We start from the raw sequence: 16,173 nt of genomic DNA on the forward strand, positions 1-16,173 counted from the left end.
CCTTCTGTCCATAGAGTCTCATCCTATGTCAACGTTAAGTGCAGCAGTGCAATCAGCACTCAAGAAGAGAGGAGGGGATAAGAGGGACAGAGTGTAGAGACAGGGGGATGGCACACAGCACACAGCACAGACAGACAACAGAACAGGTAGTGAGGAGACGTTTTTCCTCCTTCTTTTTCTCCTGCCAAGCAGGTTTCATCTCCTTGCACATTTAGGTGCTTTTTGTTGGTTTGGTTTGTTGTGTTAGTTTGGGCTGGAGACTGCTAGTAGTCTTGTTATCCTTCTCTTTTGTTTACATTAGGTTTAGTTTTTGTTGCAGGTAGTTTAGGGGGAGATGCTGGGAGCAACAGCCCATTGCGTGGTCGGCCCAGCGTCTTCCCTTCTTTTGTCGTTACCTTTTTGGTGTGGCGTTCTCATTTTATATGTTGCTGCCTCCTGCCCTTAGCAAGCCATGATTCTCTTTTTGTATGGAGGCCATAACAGTCATCCTAGATTTATCTGGCTCAAGCATGTGTAGTCTGACAGTCAAACTATATACTCACTCCACTTTGTTGCTGCAAGGTCCTTGACAGGGGTGGAAGTATTACAAATACTGAAGTAATTGTAATTATGTTGCTTTGTTGAGCATTTAGGTTCTTTAAGGTACTTAAAATGAGGAAAAAACATGTGTTTTGGATCTCCATCAAAAAGAAATATTAATGAATTTGTTTAGTGTTTATGAACATGCACCAAATTTGTGAGTTTGGAGTGAATTACACTGAAGATTTGGAGAAACGGAAACTCCTTTGATTGAATGTCTGCCATCGATAATGTATGACACATCAACAATTAAAAAGTAACTAATACTATGAGTAGTTTTTGACAAGAATATTTTTTACTTTGACAACATTTTAGCCTGTATCATAGATGAGACAAAATAAGTGCATTTGGCAGAATTAACAGGCTCTTGTTTTTTCTTCTCATCAGTCAAACAATATACACATTTTAAATGCTTCTTAAAAGATTACTGCAGCTATAAGTGTTAAATCATCAGAATTCCTTCTATAGTCTTGTTTTTAGGGGACCCAAATAAAATCGTCTGTGAGCCACCTGTGGGTCACAACCCAGTGTTTGGGGACGATTGCCTTAAACTGTGTGTGAGAAGAGGGAACACTAGAGGGCAGCATAGTACCAGTGGCCTGGTATCACCTCAGAGTGGGACTCAGTGTTTACAGTATATTTGATATTTACTCTGATCACATGCTCTCTGTAACCTTAACCAGGTGGTTTACTGTAGGCAGTTTATTTTTGGTATCACTGGGCAAAACTTCCATAATAACTTTTCAGTATATACAGTCACGCTCCTCCTCTTGGATCTGTAAGATATTTGCTGAAACTGTTGAGTCTCATTCCCAAAATGTCAGTTGCTTACTGCCACTTTAATTGAACTCTATTGAAATACTTGCAGATACTACGCAGTATATTTACTACGGAGTATATTTATTTTTTTGAGGTTTTGAGGCTAATGAAATTAAGGGTCTTATTCTCCAACTCAACACAGCATTTGAGATCTCGTCCATGCTAGTCTGTGTGGTCCACTCCTAAGGGCCTGGGCCCCATCATTTCTAATACAGTCCAGAAAGAACTCCTAAAGATGACAAAACATGAATGATTGGTTCTCGAGCCAGAGGCTTGTGGGGATAAGTTCCATAGTGCTCCAGATCCAGTATGAAACTGTCGGGACAGTTACTGAAATCCACTGAAGAAGAACACATCTCCTTGCAATTAAAAAAAAAAACAACAACAACAAAAAGAAAACAGCTTAAAGGGATAATTCACCCAAAAATGAAAATTCAGTCACTATCTACTCACCATCATGCCAGCTGAGGGTCGGGTTTATTTTGTTAGTCGACAAAATACTGCTGGAGTTTCACAGGAAAACAGTGTTGCAGAATCTCCCAAACAATGGAAGTGAATGGTGACCAGTTCTCAAACTTAAAAAACAACTGGATTAAAAAAAAACAAAACAAAACATAAAATGCCTCCATACTGCTCGTCTGGTATAATCCAAGTCTCACAACACACACCCAGTTCAGACAGTGTGCACATGAACGTGGCTCCAAGCTAAAGATCTACAGTGAAGATTCAGGATAAAAACATGTGAATGTGAATAAACTTGTCATGTTGGGACTTAAGGAGACTTGGATTACACCAGACGAGCAGTATAGAGGCAAATTATGTTTTTATTAAAGTAAAAAAATGAACTGAATTTTAGACCACAGGAGGACTAGCTGGTGTCCTGGGCATTAACTGACAGGAATCCTTTTTAAATCAATAAATAAAGACACCCTGACAGGTCTTCCTGATGCATTCTCTTTGCTTTATTGTTTACAGTATAACAGTATTCCATGTTCTCTTGTGGTTGTTCTACCTTCCGGGTAGGCATGTGCATAATATATTAAGTTATATACAGTACTGTACAGATCAAGACTCAAGAGTCAGACTGCTGAAAAAGCACCATTGGAAGTCAGGCACAACAGAGGTGGAGGCTTTTTAAGTGCAAGTAGTTTCCTGTGGCCGATGCAATGTGACCATCAGGCACAGAGTTAGCTCGTATCTATGGAGCATGCTGTCAGAAAACACTGGAAACTGGACATTACAGAACAAAAATCTACTTTAGATAGTTTTCCTAAATAACAATTTAAACATAAACTTTTAAAAGGTGACATACTAAAACTGAGAGCAGCAGCATGTGGCAGCAGCAAGAAAGAAGACACATCAAGTATCAAGTCCCAGCCAGGCTACTCTGACAGGTTATGGTCAAACTCCCTGAACCGTGGCTAAAATTCAAATTCTTCTCAAACATTAAATTATTAAAAGGCTTCGCCAAACATTTCCTCAAGCTGTAGCATCAAATAAATAAAATATATATATATTTTACGTGGGTTTATCCAAAGCATATCCCACAATCAAGTATGGCTCCGTAGCATTAGGTCTCAGACTCTTTAAAAAAAAAACACTGGATGGATCTTTTTCTCTGCAGTGTCAAACAGAAACAGAAAAATGTCTCACAGTCTAACCTGTAACAGTCTTGCAGACTGGAGCAGAGGTCTGTCACAGAAAACTAAAACTATTAATATTCACATCTTCTGAGCTCCTTGACAAGAAAATCAAAATGACACACACATTCTCTGCTTTAAACAAGTTAGTGCAACTTCAGGTTTGCTTCCATTACATAATACAGTACGTTTCCATGACTACTGACAGTGTGAATCATGGCACTCATATCTGGGTTTGACAGGGATTTGTGCACACGTCTGGTAAATCAACACAGGAAATCACCAGGGCTGCCCCGTAACAGTCGACTAAACCATGAGAAGAGTCTTAGTCGACCAAGTTTTTATTTATCCGTTAGCCGCTAATACGATAAATACCTCAAACTTCATTTGGGAGTAGCAACTCACCGTCAGGCCCAAGATGGAAGTATCAGAGGTCTGCCGCAACAAGAACCACAAAATTCACTATTACTTGCACTTAACTGAACTGGGTTAGTGCGCAGGAACCACCAGGAAGAGAAGGTTCTGGAGACCTATTGGGGAGTGAAGTCACTGGTGCATTGCTGCTAACTGTGCTGTAGCTGCCATTAGCTTGTTACCTCAGTTATCAGTCCTATTAAGGGGTTTGCATGCTGCACACTGCATATTCTTAGCCCTGGGCTGTCCTTACCCTGGACTAAGAGTTAAACCTGGGCTAATTTAGGCCCCTTTCACACAGACATCTTAACCCAGGCTTAAAAATATGTGTGTGATAAGGGGCTAAGTTATCCCAGGGTTAACCCTGTCAAGTTGCAGTGCAGATCTCTTCCACCACTCATTGTGTATCATGTTGTGAGTGATGAATAAGACATTTTGGAATCTGGTTTCAGCGGCCAGAGCATCTGGAATAAGACACATCTGTAGAAATTTGATTGGAATCACATTTCAAATCCTGCAAATGTGGCTTTATTCCAACTTTTTGCTGTCCAGACCTTCCAGCTTGTCCTCACCACAAAAACCTGTGTGGTGATCACAAGTGTAGGCAGCTTATTCTGGCTGAAATGTCTGTTTATTGTTAGGTGGCACCTCTAGTGGACGTAATTTGAAGTTTTAAGTAACATCACATGACATACATGATGTAGTTATTTCAACCTAAACCACATTCATTTTACAGCATGAACTATGTGTTTAATGTTACGTAAGTTATGTCACATGTCCTACATAACATAGTCAAAGTTTGGAAGGCCTGTCCCTGCCATAATCTCCACCAGTGATACATTTTGTTTTTGGAGTAACAGTTTTTGGACCTTTTCTTGCATTTAGGTATGAGGATGTGTTGGACTTTCTAGAATCAGTCTGGATAAGTCAAACTGAAAAAGGGGATAGTTCACCCAAAAATGAAAATTCAGTCTTTACCTACTCACCCTCATGCTGATTGAAGATCAGGTTTAGTTTTTTTAAGGGTCGGGTTTATTTTGTTAGTCCACAAAACTCTGCTGGAGTTTGACAGGAAAACAGTGTTGCAGAATCTCCCAAACAATGGAAGGGAATGATGACCAGTTTTCAAACATAAAAAACAACAGAATAAAAACATAAAATGCCTCCATGCTGCTCGTCTGGTGTAATCCAAGTCTCCTAAAGTCCTGACATGCCAAGTTGACTAAAAAAATGTTATTTACACCATGTTTCTATCCTGAATCTTCACTGTAGATCCTTAGCTTGGAGCCACATTCACATGCACACTGTCTGAACTGGGTGTGTGTGGTGTGATGGTGTACAAACAGAATGTCAGGACTTTAGGAGACTTGGATTACACCAGGTGTAAACAAAATAAACCCGACAGTGTATTGGCATGAGGATGAGTAGATAATGACTGAATTTTAAATTTTTGGTGAACTATCCCTTTAATGGCTTGTTGTAGTCGACTAGGAATATGTTTAGTCGGGGGCAGCGCTAAAAATCACAAACTTTCAAATGACTGTACTCAGTCCCTTATGCAGCATGCAGAGATGAAACGCATTATAAAAATAGACAACCAAAGCAGAGATTAAAGGACCTACAAATCTTGCAGCTTTAATATGACATAAAAACAGTAGATGTTTATTGGTGGAGGAGAAGACAGACAGACAGCTCCTCCCTCAGCTGACAGACCTGCTGAGGTGTCTCCTCTCTCAGCCTGCTGTCTTCTGTCAGCTCTTCTTGTGTAAGTCAGAGCTCTTTGTTGTGCTTTCATTGCTGCCAGTGTCAGACATAGTCTGTGAACTGTCCTGTCCTGACCTGCTGTCTGTGGGTGGGGCATTATTGCTGTACTGGTAGTCCCCCATCACCTCACTGTAGGAGGGTGGGGGACCCTCCATCCTGGCACTGGCATCATTGGTTCCAGAGTTGCTGCTGGGGGGCTGCACACTCTTACTGTGTATGTAAATGTCTATGAGGTCCCCGTCGAACACGGTCCGGTTCGGGGGAGCGCGCACGGTGGCTCGGATGAGCTCCAGCTGCTGCTCCGGGTGGCGCAGCTGCAGCCTGCAGGGACCCTTATAGGGCAGCAGCTCTTCCCCGTCTGCCAGGCAGATGATGGGGGGCAGGTTGATGACCTCCTGCTGCAGGTAGGGGGGGTAGGTGGGCTGGAAGCGGCACAGTCTCTGCTGCTGGATGAAGGGGGGCAGACTGCTGTTCAGACGGCCACACATCACCTGAACACACAGAAAAGAAACACATTTCAATCAGCACATACAGGTAGATCACAACAAGTGCTGCTTAGTTCCTGGAACTATTTGATCTGATTTGATTTAGGGGCATTTTTTGGCTTTAATGACAGTGACCGAGGCAGACAGGAAATGAGCAATAGAGGGATGTGATTTACAGCAACCAAAGAGAACCAACAAACCTGTTATTTATTCAACTACAGGCTCTGAAATTTGAAGACAACTTTAAAACAGCTCACACTACACACAGAGCAAAATAACAATTAATACCTGAAAGTGTCCAAAAGTTGTTGCAAAAGAGAGAAAGTCATTGTGATTTGAGAGATGTTTTCGTGTAAAAAAACAAAACAAAAACACTGGTGACTATCAAGGCCAAATTACACTGTATTTCAGTTAAAGGAGTGAGTTTAAGGAACAGCTGTAGAGAGGGACTGGAAACATGTAGAAGATTAAGTAGATTTAAACAAAAGTTTAAAAATAAAATAAACAATAGATATAAACAAAAGAAATAAAAGTTTCAAAATAACGTATTGAAAATGGATGATCAGATTGTAATACTGGTGTTGATTACTAAATTTGACGTGTTGTTAGGGCTAATAAGCTGTAGTTTCAGCCTTCACCTTCTTTGGACTGCAGAAGTGTCGAACTTATGTTGAATTACTTTATTGTAATGTTTCTTCACTGCATAATTTAAGTATCTGCCATCTGTGAGAGGCTCTGCATTTATTTACATGAATTTGTAGATTTATATGTGATGTTCTCATTTCTATTCACAGACCAAAATAAATTCTAAATTCTAAGGTTGCCTGATGGAATCGTCCTGGCAACAATTGCGACCTCATGGTCATGCTGCATGAGCACCATTCATTTCAGCTGCTAAAGCACTCCAAACTACCCCTTTTAAATCAAATAGTTACAAGAACAATTACTGATATTGCTTACAGTATAATGCATTATGACTAAACCTAAACACACCTCAACAATCAACTGTAGTTACTCAAATAATTAGTCCTGCAGCCCTCTGTTGTCTGCATGTCGTCCCCCTTCTCACTCTTCCCCTTTCAGTAACGCTTCAATTTCCAGGTCCCATAATTTCATGATAAATAGGTGGTAATAACCAAATAATATATTTGAAATTTCTTAGAAATGACCAACAAATTAGACCCAAATTTCATGGTAAGTATGTGATATTTTGCAAGTGTTGTTTTCATGTGAATTATCACATACTTAGGTTGAAATATGGTGGATATTTGCGGGTAAATTTGGAGAAATATACAGTATTGCTTTGTAATTACCATAATATCATATATAATATCAGATGATATATATCAATACCAGAATTTTTTAGTCCCTGATATCATTATCAACATTGGCCCCAAAAATCTAGTATCAGTTGAGGATGTTGATGTGACCACAGGACATTCCTCTCTGGAGCCAGCAGCCTTTGTCTCTCTGTCCTCTGTCTCAAAGAGTTCTTTTCCCTCTTACTAATTATTAAGCACAGCATTTGATACCCTTCAACTGATCTCAAGACAGCTGACCACCACTAGAGGGCAGTCTGGTTTAGACAGTTAAAGCTTTCTGGAACATATGGGTGCTGTGAAGCTCAACAGGCATTACTCACCTCACCACTTCTCTGCTGAGTCAGCACACCGTCTGACCACTCACTGCCATCCTGACGGGGGAGACAAAGACAGATATCAAATGAATGGCCATTACTGATGAATCAATAATTAAATGATTAATAGATGATGTATTACACTGTCACAGGTTGTGATTTGTCTTTTCTGATTGGTTGTCAATCTCAAGAGGGAGGGCAGGTCTGAACTGATATGAGTCTACCAGAGGGCAGACAGCAGAGACAGAGAGGAGACCATGACACTGTATGATAATCCTCACCCCTCAACTAGTTTGGTTTAGTTTCCTTCTGTGTCTATTTGTTAAAGGGACAGTTCACTCCCAAATCAAAAACACAGATTTTCCTCCTGGCTTGCTGTTTATCCATCTGGATAGTTTTAGTGTGAGTTCTGAAGATATCAAACATAAAGAAGTCTGCCTTCTCTACAATATAATGGGACTCAGCATTCAGCTTATGGTCCTCAAGGAGTCAAAAAAAATCCAAACCAGTGTCTCTTTCCAGAAATCATGAGCTGGTTAAGAAAATTAAAAAACAAACAAACAAACAAAATATAAATATAAATAAAATAAAATATAAATATAATCTGTAACACTATAAATGAACAATGTTTTAGAGCTCCCCTCAAACGTCTCAAAGTAAATTTTCAGGGGAGCCATGCTCCCCTTAACTCCCCCATAATTTGAACTGTGGACATATTGTACTATTATTATTTATCACAGCAACCTTAATGTACAGAAAATACAATATGACTTAAAAGTGGACAATGTTTTAGGGCTCCCCCTGAATATCTCACAGTGGGTGTTCAGGTGAGCTCATGTTGTTTCTAGAGGAGGCAACCTCCCCTTAGCTTCCCTATGATTTTTAATTCTATGTATGTTGTATGTTTGAATTTTAGCTTGGGAGTGGCTGACCCTGCTCTAAACATGTCAAAATAACATTTAGAGAGTAAATTCAGATATTTCTATAGAATTTATAGCAAAATAGCAGATTTTCATATATTATCAAGTGAAAGTCTTGAGTCTAAACGCGTAACATAGAGCCCAGAGATCCAAACTTGAAGGCCATTCAGGTTTCAGGTGTTGGTATCTATTTTCTTGTTTCTGGGTAAACTGAGTGGAACAGCCCGTGTCTCTGTGGTGGTTGGGTCACGTACCATTTGTGTGGCCTGGTCTCTGTGGGTGTGGCTGAGCCTGCTGAGGAAGGCCAGGGCCGGCAGCCTGTAGTGGTTGAGTAGGCAGATGATCACGACTGTCATGAAGGTCATCACCAGCAGGATTATTATTATCTGAACAAACTCCAGTTCAGCTGCAGACGCACAGAGAGGAGGAGAGAGACACACAGAGAACATTAGACAAAAAATTTCTCACTATTAGTAACCTTTAGAGAGTCCACCCAGATGAAGGCCATGAGCTGAAACAATAAAGGTGTTCTGTGTTCTACACTGTACGTGTTGCTGGAGTTTTGACCTCTTCAGGCTTTGAGAACATGTTCTTCCATCACTCAGCACAGGGTCAGAACATCAAGGACAACTATGAGGACATTCTGCACTGTTACTTTCCTCTGCAGTGATGCCAGGTCCCCAAAACACTACAGTCTATCCTCATACATGAACAGGAGAATATATTCATTCTTGAGAATTGTGACAAATCATGTCCTACCAAAAAAAAAATTAAAAAATTATTAATAGCAACACTCTAGTTCAAATTTATGAAATGCTTTGGTTTGTTCTAATGTTTTTCATTTCTAAACTTGCTCTGCATCATAAACCCTTTTATCCCAGACAAGAATTCACACCTTCAGAGAATTTAAAAATGTGTCAAAATAACTACTGATAACATAGGTGTAAAAATGTGTTTTTATAATTATCTTCATTTTAAAATATTTATTTTCATGAAAACATGATTTAATCAGGCATAAAAATGGTGAGCTATACACTAAGGACCCCTGTCTCACTTCTTGCTTTAAAAAGGCAGGAATGCTGCTCCAGCACTGGTTAACTTTCTAATTTTTTGACAAATTAATTCAATAATATTGCTATCCAACGTGTCTCAACCATAACATGTCAACTCTGTAGTCCTTCTAAATCAAAGATAAATAAGAATTAGATATAATAAATAAGATGTGTATTTTGATTAACATTAAGAGAACTATGAGACAGAAAAATAAAATGGCTGCTCACTATGACTATAATGTGAAATGAAAAAATGTAACAACTCTGTCAACTCTGGAAGACGTCAAGTCTTAATTGATGTTGCATTTAATAAAATAAAATGAAGGTTTTAATAGCCAAGACTTTGATCATTTTAAACATATTTTCCAGCACAGTTGATGAGTAAAAATCAAAACGCCCTCAATATTCTCAGAATGAGTGAGCTATAATAACGCAGACAGACAGGGCCCCACCTTCAGTCTCACTACAACACTGATTCATTCAGTCAACCTGTTCAAACTTGAAACTGGTTTCAGCCAAGTCATTTATGAAGCTGCAAATCTTGTGTTATCCTCCCAAACTGATCTCATCGTTGTGTGAGCTGAGATATGTTGCTCGACAACAAGCTGTGGAAAAATCCAGAAATACACTGTGCCTTTAAAATGCTGCAGACGTGTCCCCCTGCTGATGTCCTGTCAGGGTGGGTGTTAATGACGTACAGTACAAGGAACACACAAGTTAAAAGTAATATTTTTAAGGAATTACTATTTATTCATGTTACTTTTTTATGGTGTTCTTTTTTTCATTCATTCAATCAATCATTTTTCCTCTGGCTTGAAGTGCTGTTCATTCATCTAGATAGTTGTGGTGTGAGTTGCAGAGTTCTCAAGAAAATCCACAGACCTTGTTGTGAGCAGTTTCATGTACTTTCTTCCTACAGTAGAATCTACTGGAACTACTTTGTTTTCTACGAGGGAGAAAGTATTTGATTTGATTTTAGTGTGAATTGTCCCTTTAAGTTGATGTATTTTAGACAGCGGTTAATCTAATGTAATGCTACTTAATGTTACTTTAGTAACTGCACTTTTCCTTGAGTACAGAATTTTATTATTCTATTATTAGAGACATGAATGACTTTTTCCTGTTAAAGAGTTTCATATAAGGGACTGTGGTGATGGAGACGTGCTTGTTCTTGAGAGGCCACTATGTTTAAATAGCTGCTGTTGTTTTATTGTGGATTTTTGTTTAATATGTTGTGTTTGTTGCATTTTAACATGGTGTGATTGGCTGCTACCTTGGTCATGGTGTATATAGTCTTGAGTGTATAGCTTTGACAAATTTAGTACTTAATATTTTATATTTCTTAATTTTTTATACATATATTTCATTCTATTTTATTTTTATTTTATAAGTATTATATTGTCCCTCACCCCCTTTTTCTACCTGTTCTTACTGAGCTGCTGTAACATGAATTTCCCCCATGTGGGATCAATAAAGTTTATCTTATCTCATCTCATCTTATCTTATATAAGATTATTATATGTCCCCTAAAGTCTCAGATGACCAAGTAGCATTTAGGGCTGCACAGTTAATCAAAATGTTATCATAACTGTAATATGGCCAAGTGCAACATCTAAATTACAGAAGCTGCGATTTTTTGATAAAGGAAAAAAGTGTGATAGAAGTATTACAGTAAAATACTGTCGTGCTGCAGAGACGTCCTGACCTACAAATCTTGTTCTCCAGAGGTCAGAAAACATGATTTTGGTATAGATCGCAAAAAATATATCATATAATCACAATTTTTATGTTTTCTTTTCATTGAAAATTAAAATTGTGGTGCAAAAATGATCATTCCCACTAATCTTGAATCATATCACAATACTGGTCAAAATAATCACAATATGGTGTTTTTTCATATTGTGCAGCTCTAATTGCACCTATTTTTAAATGAGAGTTAAAAGTCTAACATTTTCATTTCAGGTTTAAACAAAGGCAATAAAACATGCAAAAGTGCAGAGTGTGTGCACACTGCACATGTCTGATATCCATGTTGTGAACAAAGAGGAAGCTGGGGGAGCAGACAAAGGCTCAGACGCTGGCAATGACTGACAGGCCTTCACCTTTCACCTCTGACCCTGGGGAGGAGCGAGCTGAGACAGCAGCCGGCCGTAATGAGGAGTCTGGTGCATTGCAAATAAACCTGCTGCGTGTGTGTGTGTGTGTTTTTCATTTAGTCGTCTCATCAGTCTGTCTCTGCAACCCCCTTCACTAATATAACTCAGGCTGCCTGGGCTCCTCTATCATCATAAAATCAAGACAAAGAGGAGAGTGAGTGTGAGTGTGTAGACGATCAGAATCCATCCAGCCATGTTTCTGAGGATCAGCATCAAAAACATACAGTCCACATCATTCTGATCCAGGTACAGCAGCGCCATCACAACACAACCACACAGCACTGTAGACAACTGTAATAGAGATGACTTTGTTGTCATCATGTGACCTTGTATAAACAATGACAACACACCACATCTCGGGCTGCACCATATGGTTAAAAAAAAGTCATATTGTGATTATTTTGACTGAAATTGCAACATATGATACGATGAGTAGGAATTTTTACATCACAATTTTCATGTTTATTGAAAATAAATATACATATATATTAAAATTGTGATGATATGAGGTCAGTACCAAACAAACGTGTAGAAACAAACATTATGTGCTTCACTAACTGTTTAGTTGTTTGGTTCACAAAATGCCAGAAAATGTCAATCAGTGTTTCCCAAAGTCCAAGATGACATCCTCAAATGTCTTGTTTCACTCATAACTCAAATATATTCAGTTTACTGTCAGAGAGGAGTAAACAAACCAGAAAATATTCACATTTAAGAAGCTGGAATCACAGAATTTTGATTTTTTTTTCTTAAGAAATGACTCAAACTGATTAATCATTTATCAAAATAGTAGGCAATTTATTAAATAATCAATTAATAATTGATGAATTTACTAATCATTGCAGCTCCAAACATGTTACCTTACATCTGGAGAATGAGATTTTTAGCTCAAGGCAAAGTGTGAATTGGTTCTGGATCTGTGATTTGGCCATATTGTCATTTCAATAATATTGCAATTAACTGTGCACCCTGAACAAGATCAATATCTGATGAAGTCAAATTCTACTGCAAACTAAAGCCTGACTGCTGTAATAGGTTTATATACAGTACACATTAGGCCTGCATGGGCATGTGGTCTCGAATCATTCATCGATGCAGCCTCATTTCTAAATGACAACAGTTCATTTCCTCCTCTGGGACAAAAAAAAAACACACACAAACTACAGCTACACAAATGTTATACAGTGTGATGCTCTTCTATTATTTTATGTTCAGCAACATTTGAGTCAGTCACTTTAAGTGTTCTAAAGAAAGAGAGGAAAAGAGACTTGAGGTGTTTTACTGTTACAAGAGATGTTAAAGTGCAGCACTTTAATATCCTGTACATCATGTTGTCTGTTTAAAGGTCCATCCAGACAGCAGGCGTCTCAGACATGTTTTTTATTTGAGTGTCTGGGAGTTCAGTTAATGTTTTTGTTGAAAAGAAAGAGATACACTCAAGATCTCATCTCATAGGAAGAAAAATCATGATTCATATTTAGCAGTAATTGTGCAGCCCTAGTAGAGATGTGCCAGTTGTGAAATTCTGGACCAATACAGACATTTAAAATGACAATTTGACCGATGCCAACAGGCTTCCACATTAACCATGGCCTGATGGCCCTGTGGCCACCAAATATTCCATGTAGGTGGCCCACTGTGGCCCCAAGTTTTATCCCCACATTGCAAGACTTCACCAACACAATTCAATACAAAAACAGCGAAAAGTACTCGTTCCCAGCTAGCTAAGCCTAGCTGAGTCAGCTCAAAACTTTTGGGTCACAACAGAAAAACATGAACTTACTGTCATCAGTCATTGTCATCTTCTTTGCCAGTTGCAGTCAACAAGGTGAATTCTAGCTGCTACACTACCAAAGTTCAGATGATAAATCAGTACATCTCTAATGTAAACTATCAGACAGCAGGTTTAAGGTGGTATTACAGGTATTATAGACCTAGCAAGATGTTCAAGGTAGAGCCAGTAGGATTTGTCTGAGCTGTTCCTAAATGCATCAGGATGTCAAATATTAACATTATGGTTTGGCGAAACATCCCGAGCAGCAAAGCAATGAGAGAAAAATCTGGAAATACAGACAGAGCTGCAGGGTGTCTGCAGGCACAGCCACCAGCACTTATATGGAGATTTTCTGCTGCTCTCTGTCTGACAGGACATTTAAAGACATCACCAGGACTTTGAGACACTGGGATGGACATTTTTCACAATATTCTGATATTATATAGAGCAAACATTAATGGATTCATCTAGAAAATAATATGCAGATTAATAATAATAATAATGAAATGGAGTGTCTACTTGTTCCTGGGTGAGAATAGGCAGGTATTTTACTATTTACACCCAGTCTGCCTAGTTAAGCTATAAAGAACAACCAGCTGTAAAACTAGACTGATTTTTAGACTTAGCTGACTTCTTATTTTCAGTTAGTTTGTTGTATTATTAATACTTACAGTTGTCATAGTTGTCTTAGTTTAGTTAGATTTACTAAAAGATTATGATCAGGGCTGGGTGATATAAATGTAATGTATCGTAGAGCTGCAACGATTAATATTTTAGTAAATTAGTGGAAAACTATTTGATAATAAATTCACAGGTTTGGTTGTTTTTTTAAGAAAAAAGTCCAAAACCTCTGATTTCAGCTTTTAAATGTCAATATTTTCTGGTTTCTTTTACTCCTCTCTGACAGTAAATTGAATATTTTTGGATTGTGGACAAAACAAGACATTTGAGGACGTCTTCTTGGGCTTTGGGAAACACCGATTGATGTTTTTCACAGTTTTCTGACATTTTATAGGCCAAACAACTAATCCAGAGAATAAACGACAGATTAATCGACACTGAAAATAATCATTAGTTGCAGCCCTGTTATATCAATGTTATGATATGAGACTAGATATCATCTCAGATGTTAGATATGGTTACATGATGATATGACATGAGCATTGTCTTTTCCTGGTTTTAAAGGCTGCAGTACAGTGAAGTGATGTCTTTGTCTGAACTTATCAGACTGTGGACATGTATTTAATTTTTTCCATATCCTCAGCCCTACTACTGGACAGTTTAATCTAGAGCAATGCATCATATCTTATAAGATCATCACTGTTGAGAGCTGTATGTTGTTTTAGAGAAAATGTTTTGTTTTGCAGCGTAGCCTCATAATATCGAGGTATTATTTGCCCAGCTCCAATCCTGAGTGAGAATAGTGTTATTGGTTACTGACAGCTGGGTGCATGTCTCGATTATACTTACACCATATCCACCCAAGTGTAAATAGCCACATTGACTATTTCACCCAGGTGCAAATAATATTTATTGTTGGCTACTGACAACTGGGTGCAAATAGCACCTGTCATAAAAACGAAAATAATGGTTAGTTGCACCCCCATCATTCACTCCACTCCATTTAACTGGCTGTCCCTGACCTCACTTCACATACACCAAAACATGCAACCCACCCCCCACCTCACACCCCCCGCCCCCCCACAGTCAGAATAAACAAGTAACACTTACTGACTCTGACTAACTTCAGGTGCTTTGCACTCTGAATCATGTGGTTTTTGTTACAGAATAGCAACAAATACACAAGTGCAGCTCTGCTCTAAGTTTAAGTATGAACACATATCTGACCATTTGTCACCAGTGACGCCCCTCTGCCTCCCATCAGCCCCTTTGTGCTGCAGGGACTCACTGACTGGGCTGTCTAGCGGTCTGCTGCCTGCCGGTGGGAAGTAAATGATGTGGGGGAGGGTCGACACCTCATCAGCCGGCCAGTCCACACACACACACACACACACACACACACACACACACACACACACACACACACACAGGCCAACAACCAGAACCAGACCTGCCTGCCGCATTACAGCGTCCGTCTTTCAGCCAAATCTCAACAACTGTCTCCTAAGACTGAGCTCCCCATCAGAGGACACTGAGACAAACTGGAGTAGAGGAGTTCAGATGGCAGCCAGTGATTGGATGAACCACAGCCGCAGATCAGACATCACATCATCTGTTCTGAATGCACGGCAGGAGCTGAGTATCATATACATTCAGACAGTGTACAACGCTGTTATAACACGTTATAACGTACAGAGGTGTGTAACAGTTCTCATTAGTGTGACTCACATATATCCATGCCCTGTCTCTGGGGTCCTGTGCAGCTGCAGGAGTAAAAACCATTGGTCCTTGTGTTTCTGGATCTTCTCGGGACCGATGTGTGTCTCATGAGGCGGGCAGCAGCAGCAGCCGGCGAGGGGCGGAGAGGAGCGGCCGGTCCCGGTCCCGTCTGGTCCGGTCCGGTCCGCGATGCAGCAGCCTGTCAGCGCCCAGCCCGAACACACAGACTACATCACGAGCCTGGAGCTCCGGCTGCAGCTTCATGGATCATCCTCATCTCAGTGTGATGTACACCCGACACACTGCTTCAACTGAGCAGCAGACTGTGTGTGTGTGATTAGAGCCCGCCTCCTCTCTCTCCTCCTGTCAGTGATCCATGGGGGATGAGGAGGAGGAGGAGGAGGAGGGGGGAGCTGGTGACAATGGGAGACGGCGGTCAGTGGGGAAGAGGGGGGGGCAGACCCAGACAGTAATCATCCAGACAGTGTCTGACAAAGATACGATTCACTGACCATGACCGGCAGACTATATCTGTGTGTATGTATGTATATATGTGTGTGTGTATACATATATATGTGTGTATATATATATATA

At 39.6% G+C, this 16,173-nt stretch overlaps 1 protein-coding gene across 1 annotated transcript; it reads right to left on the reverse strand.

Moving 5' to 3' along the window:
* Positions 1–5,061: 5,061 nt before the first annotated feature.
* Positions 5,062–15,899, reverse strand: LOC146312592 (low-density lipoprotein receptor class A domain-containing protein 4-like). The gene is made up of 4 exons (XM_084739931.1): positions 15,589–15,899; positions 8,512–8,663; positions 7,344–7,394; positions 5,062–5,707 (listed from the first exon to the last, which is right to left on the reverse strand). The coding sequence occupies exons 1-4, from the start codon at positions 15,686–15,688 to the stop codon at positions 5,204–5,206; spliced, it is 807 nt and encodes a 268-aa protein (XP_084596057.1). The 5' UTR covers positions 15,689–15,899; the 3' UTR covers positions 5,062–5,203.
* Between the last annotated feature and the right edge of the window lie 274 nt (positions 15,900–16,173).

Source organism: Lutjanus erythropterus, chromosome 16 (assembly GCF_056507025.1).
Source record: "Lutjanus erythropterus isolate fLutEry1 chromosome 16, fLutEry1.hap2, whole genome shotgun sequence".
Taxonomy (NCBI): domain Eukaryota; kingdom Metazoa; phylum Chordata; class Actinopteri; order Lutjaniformes; family Lutjanidae; genus Lutjanus; species Lutjanus erythropterus.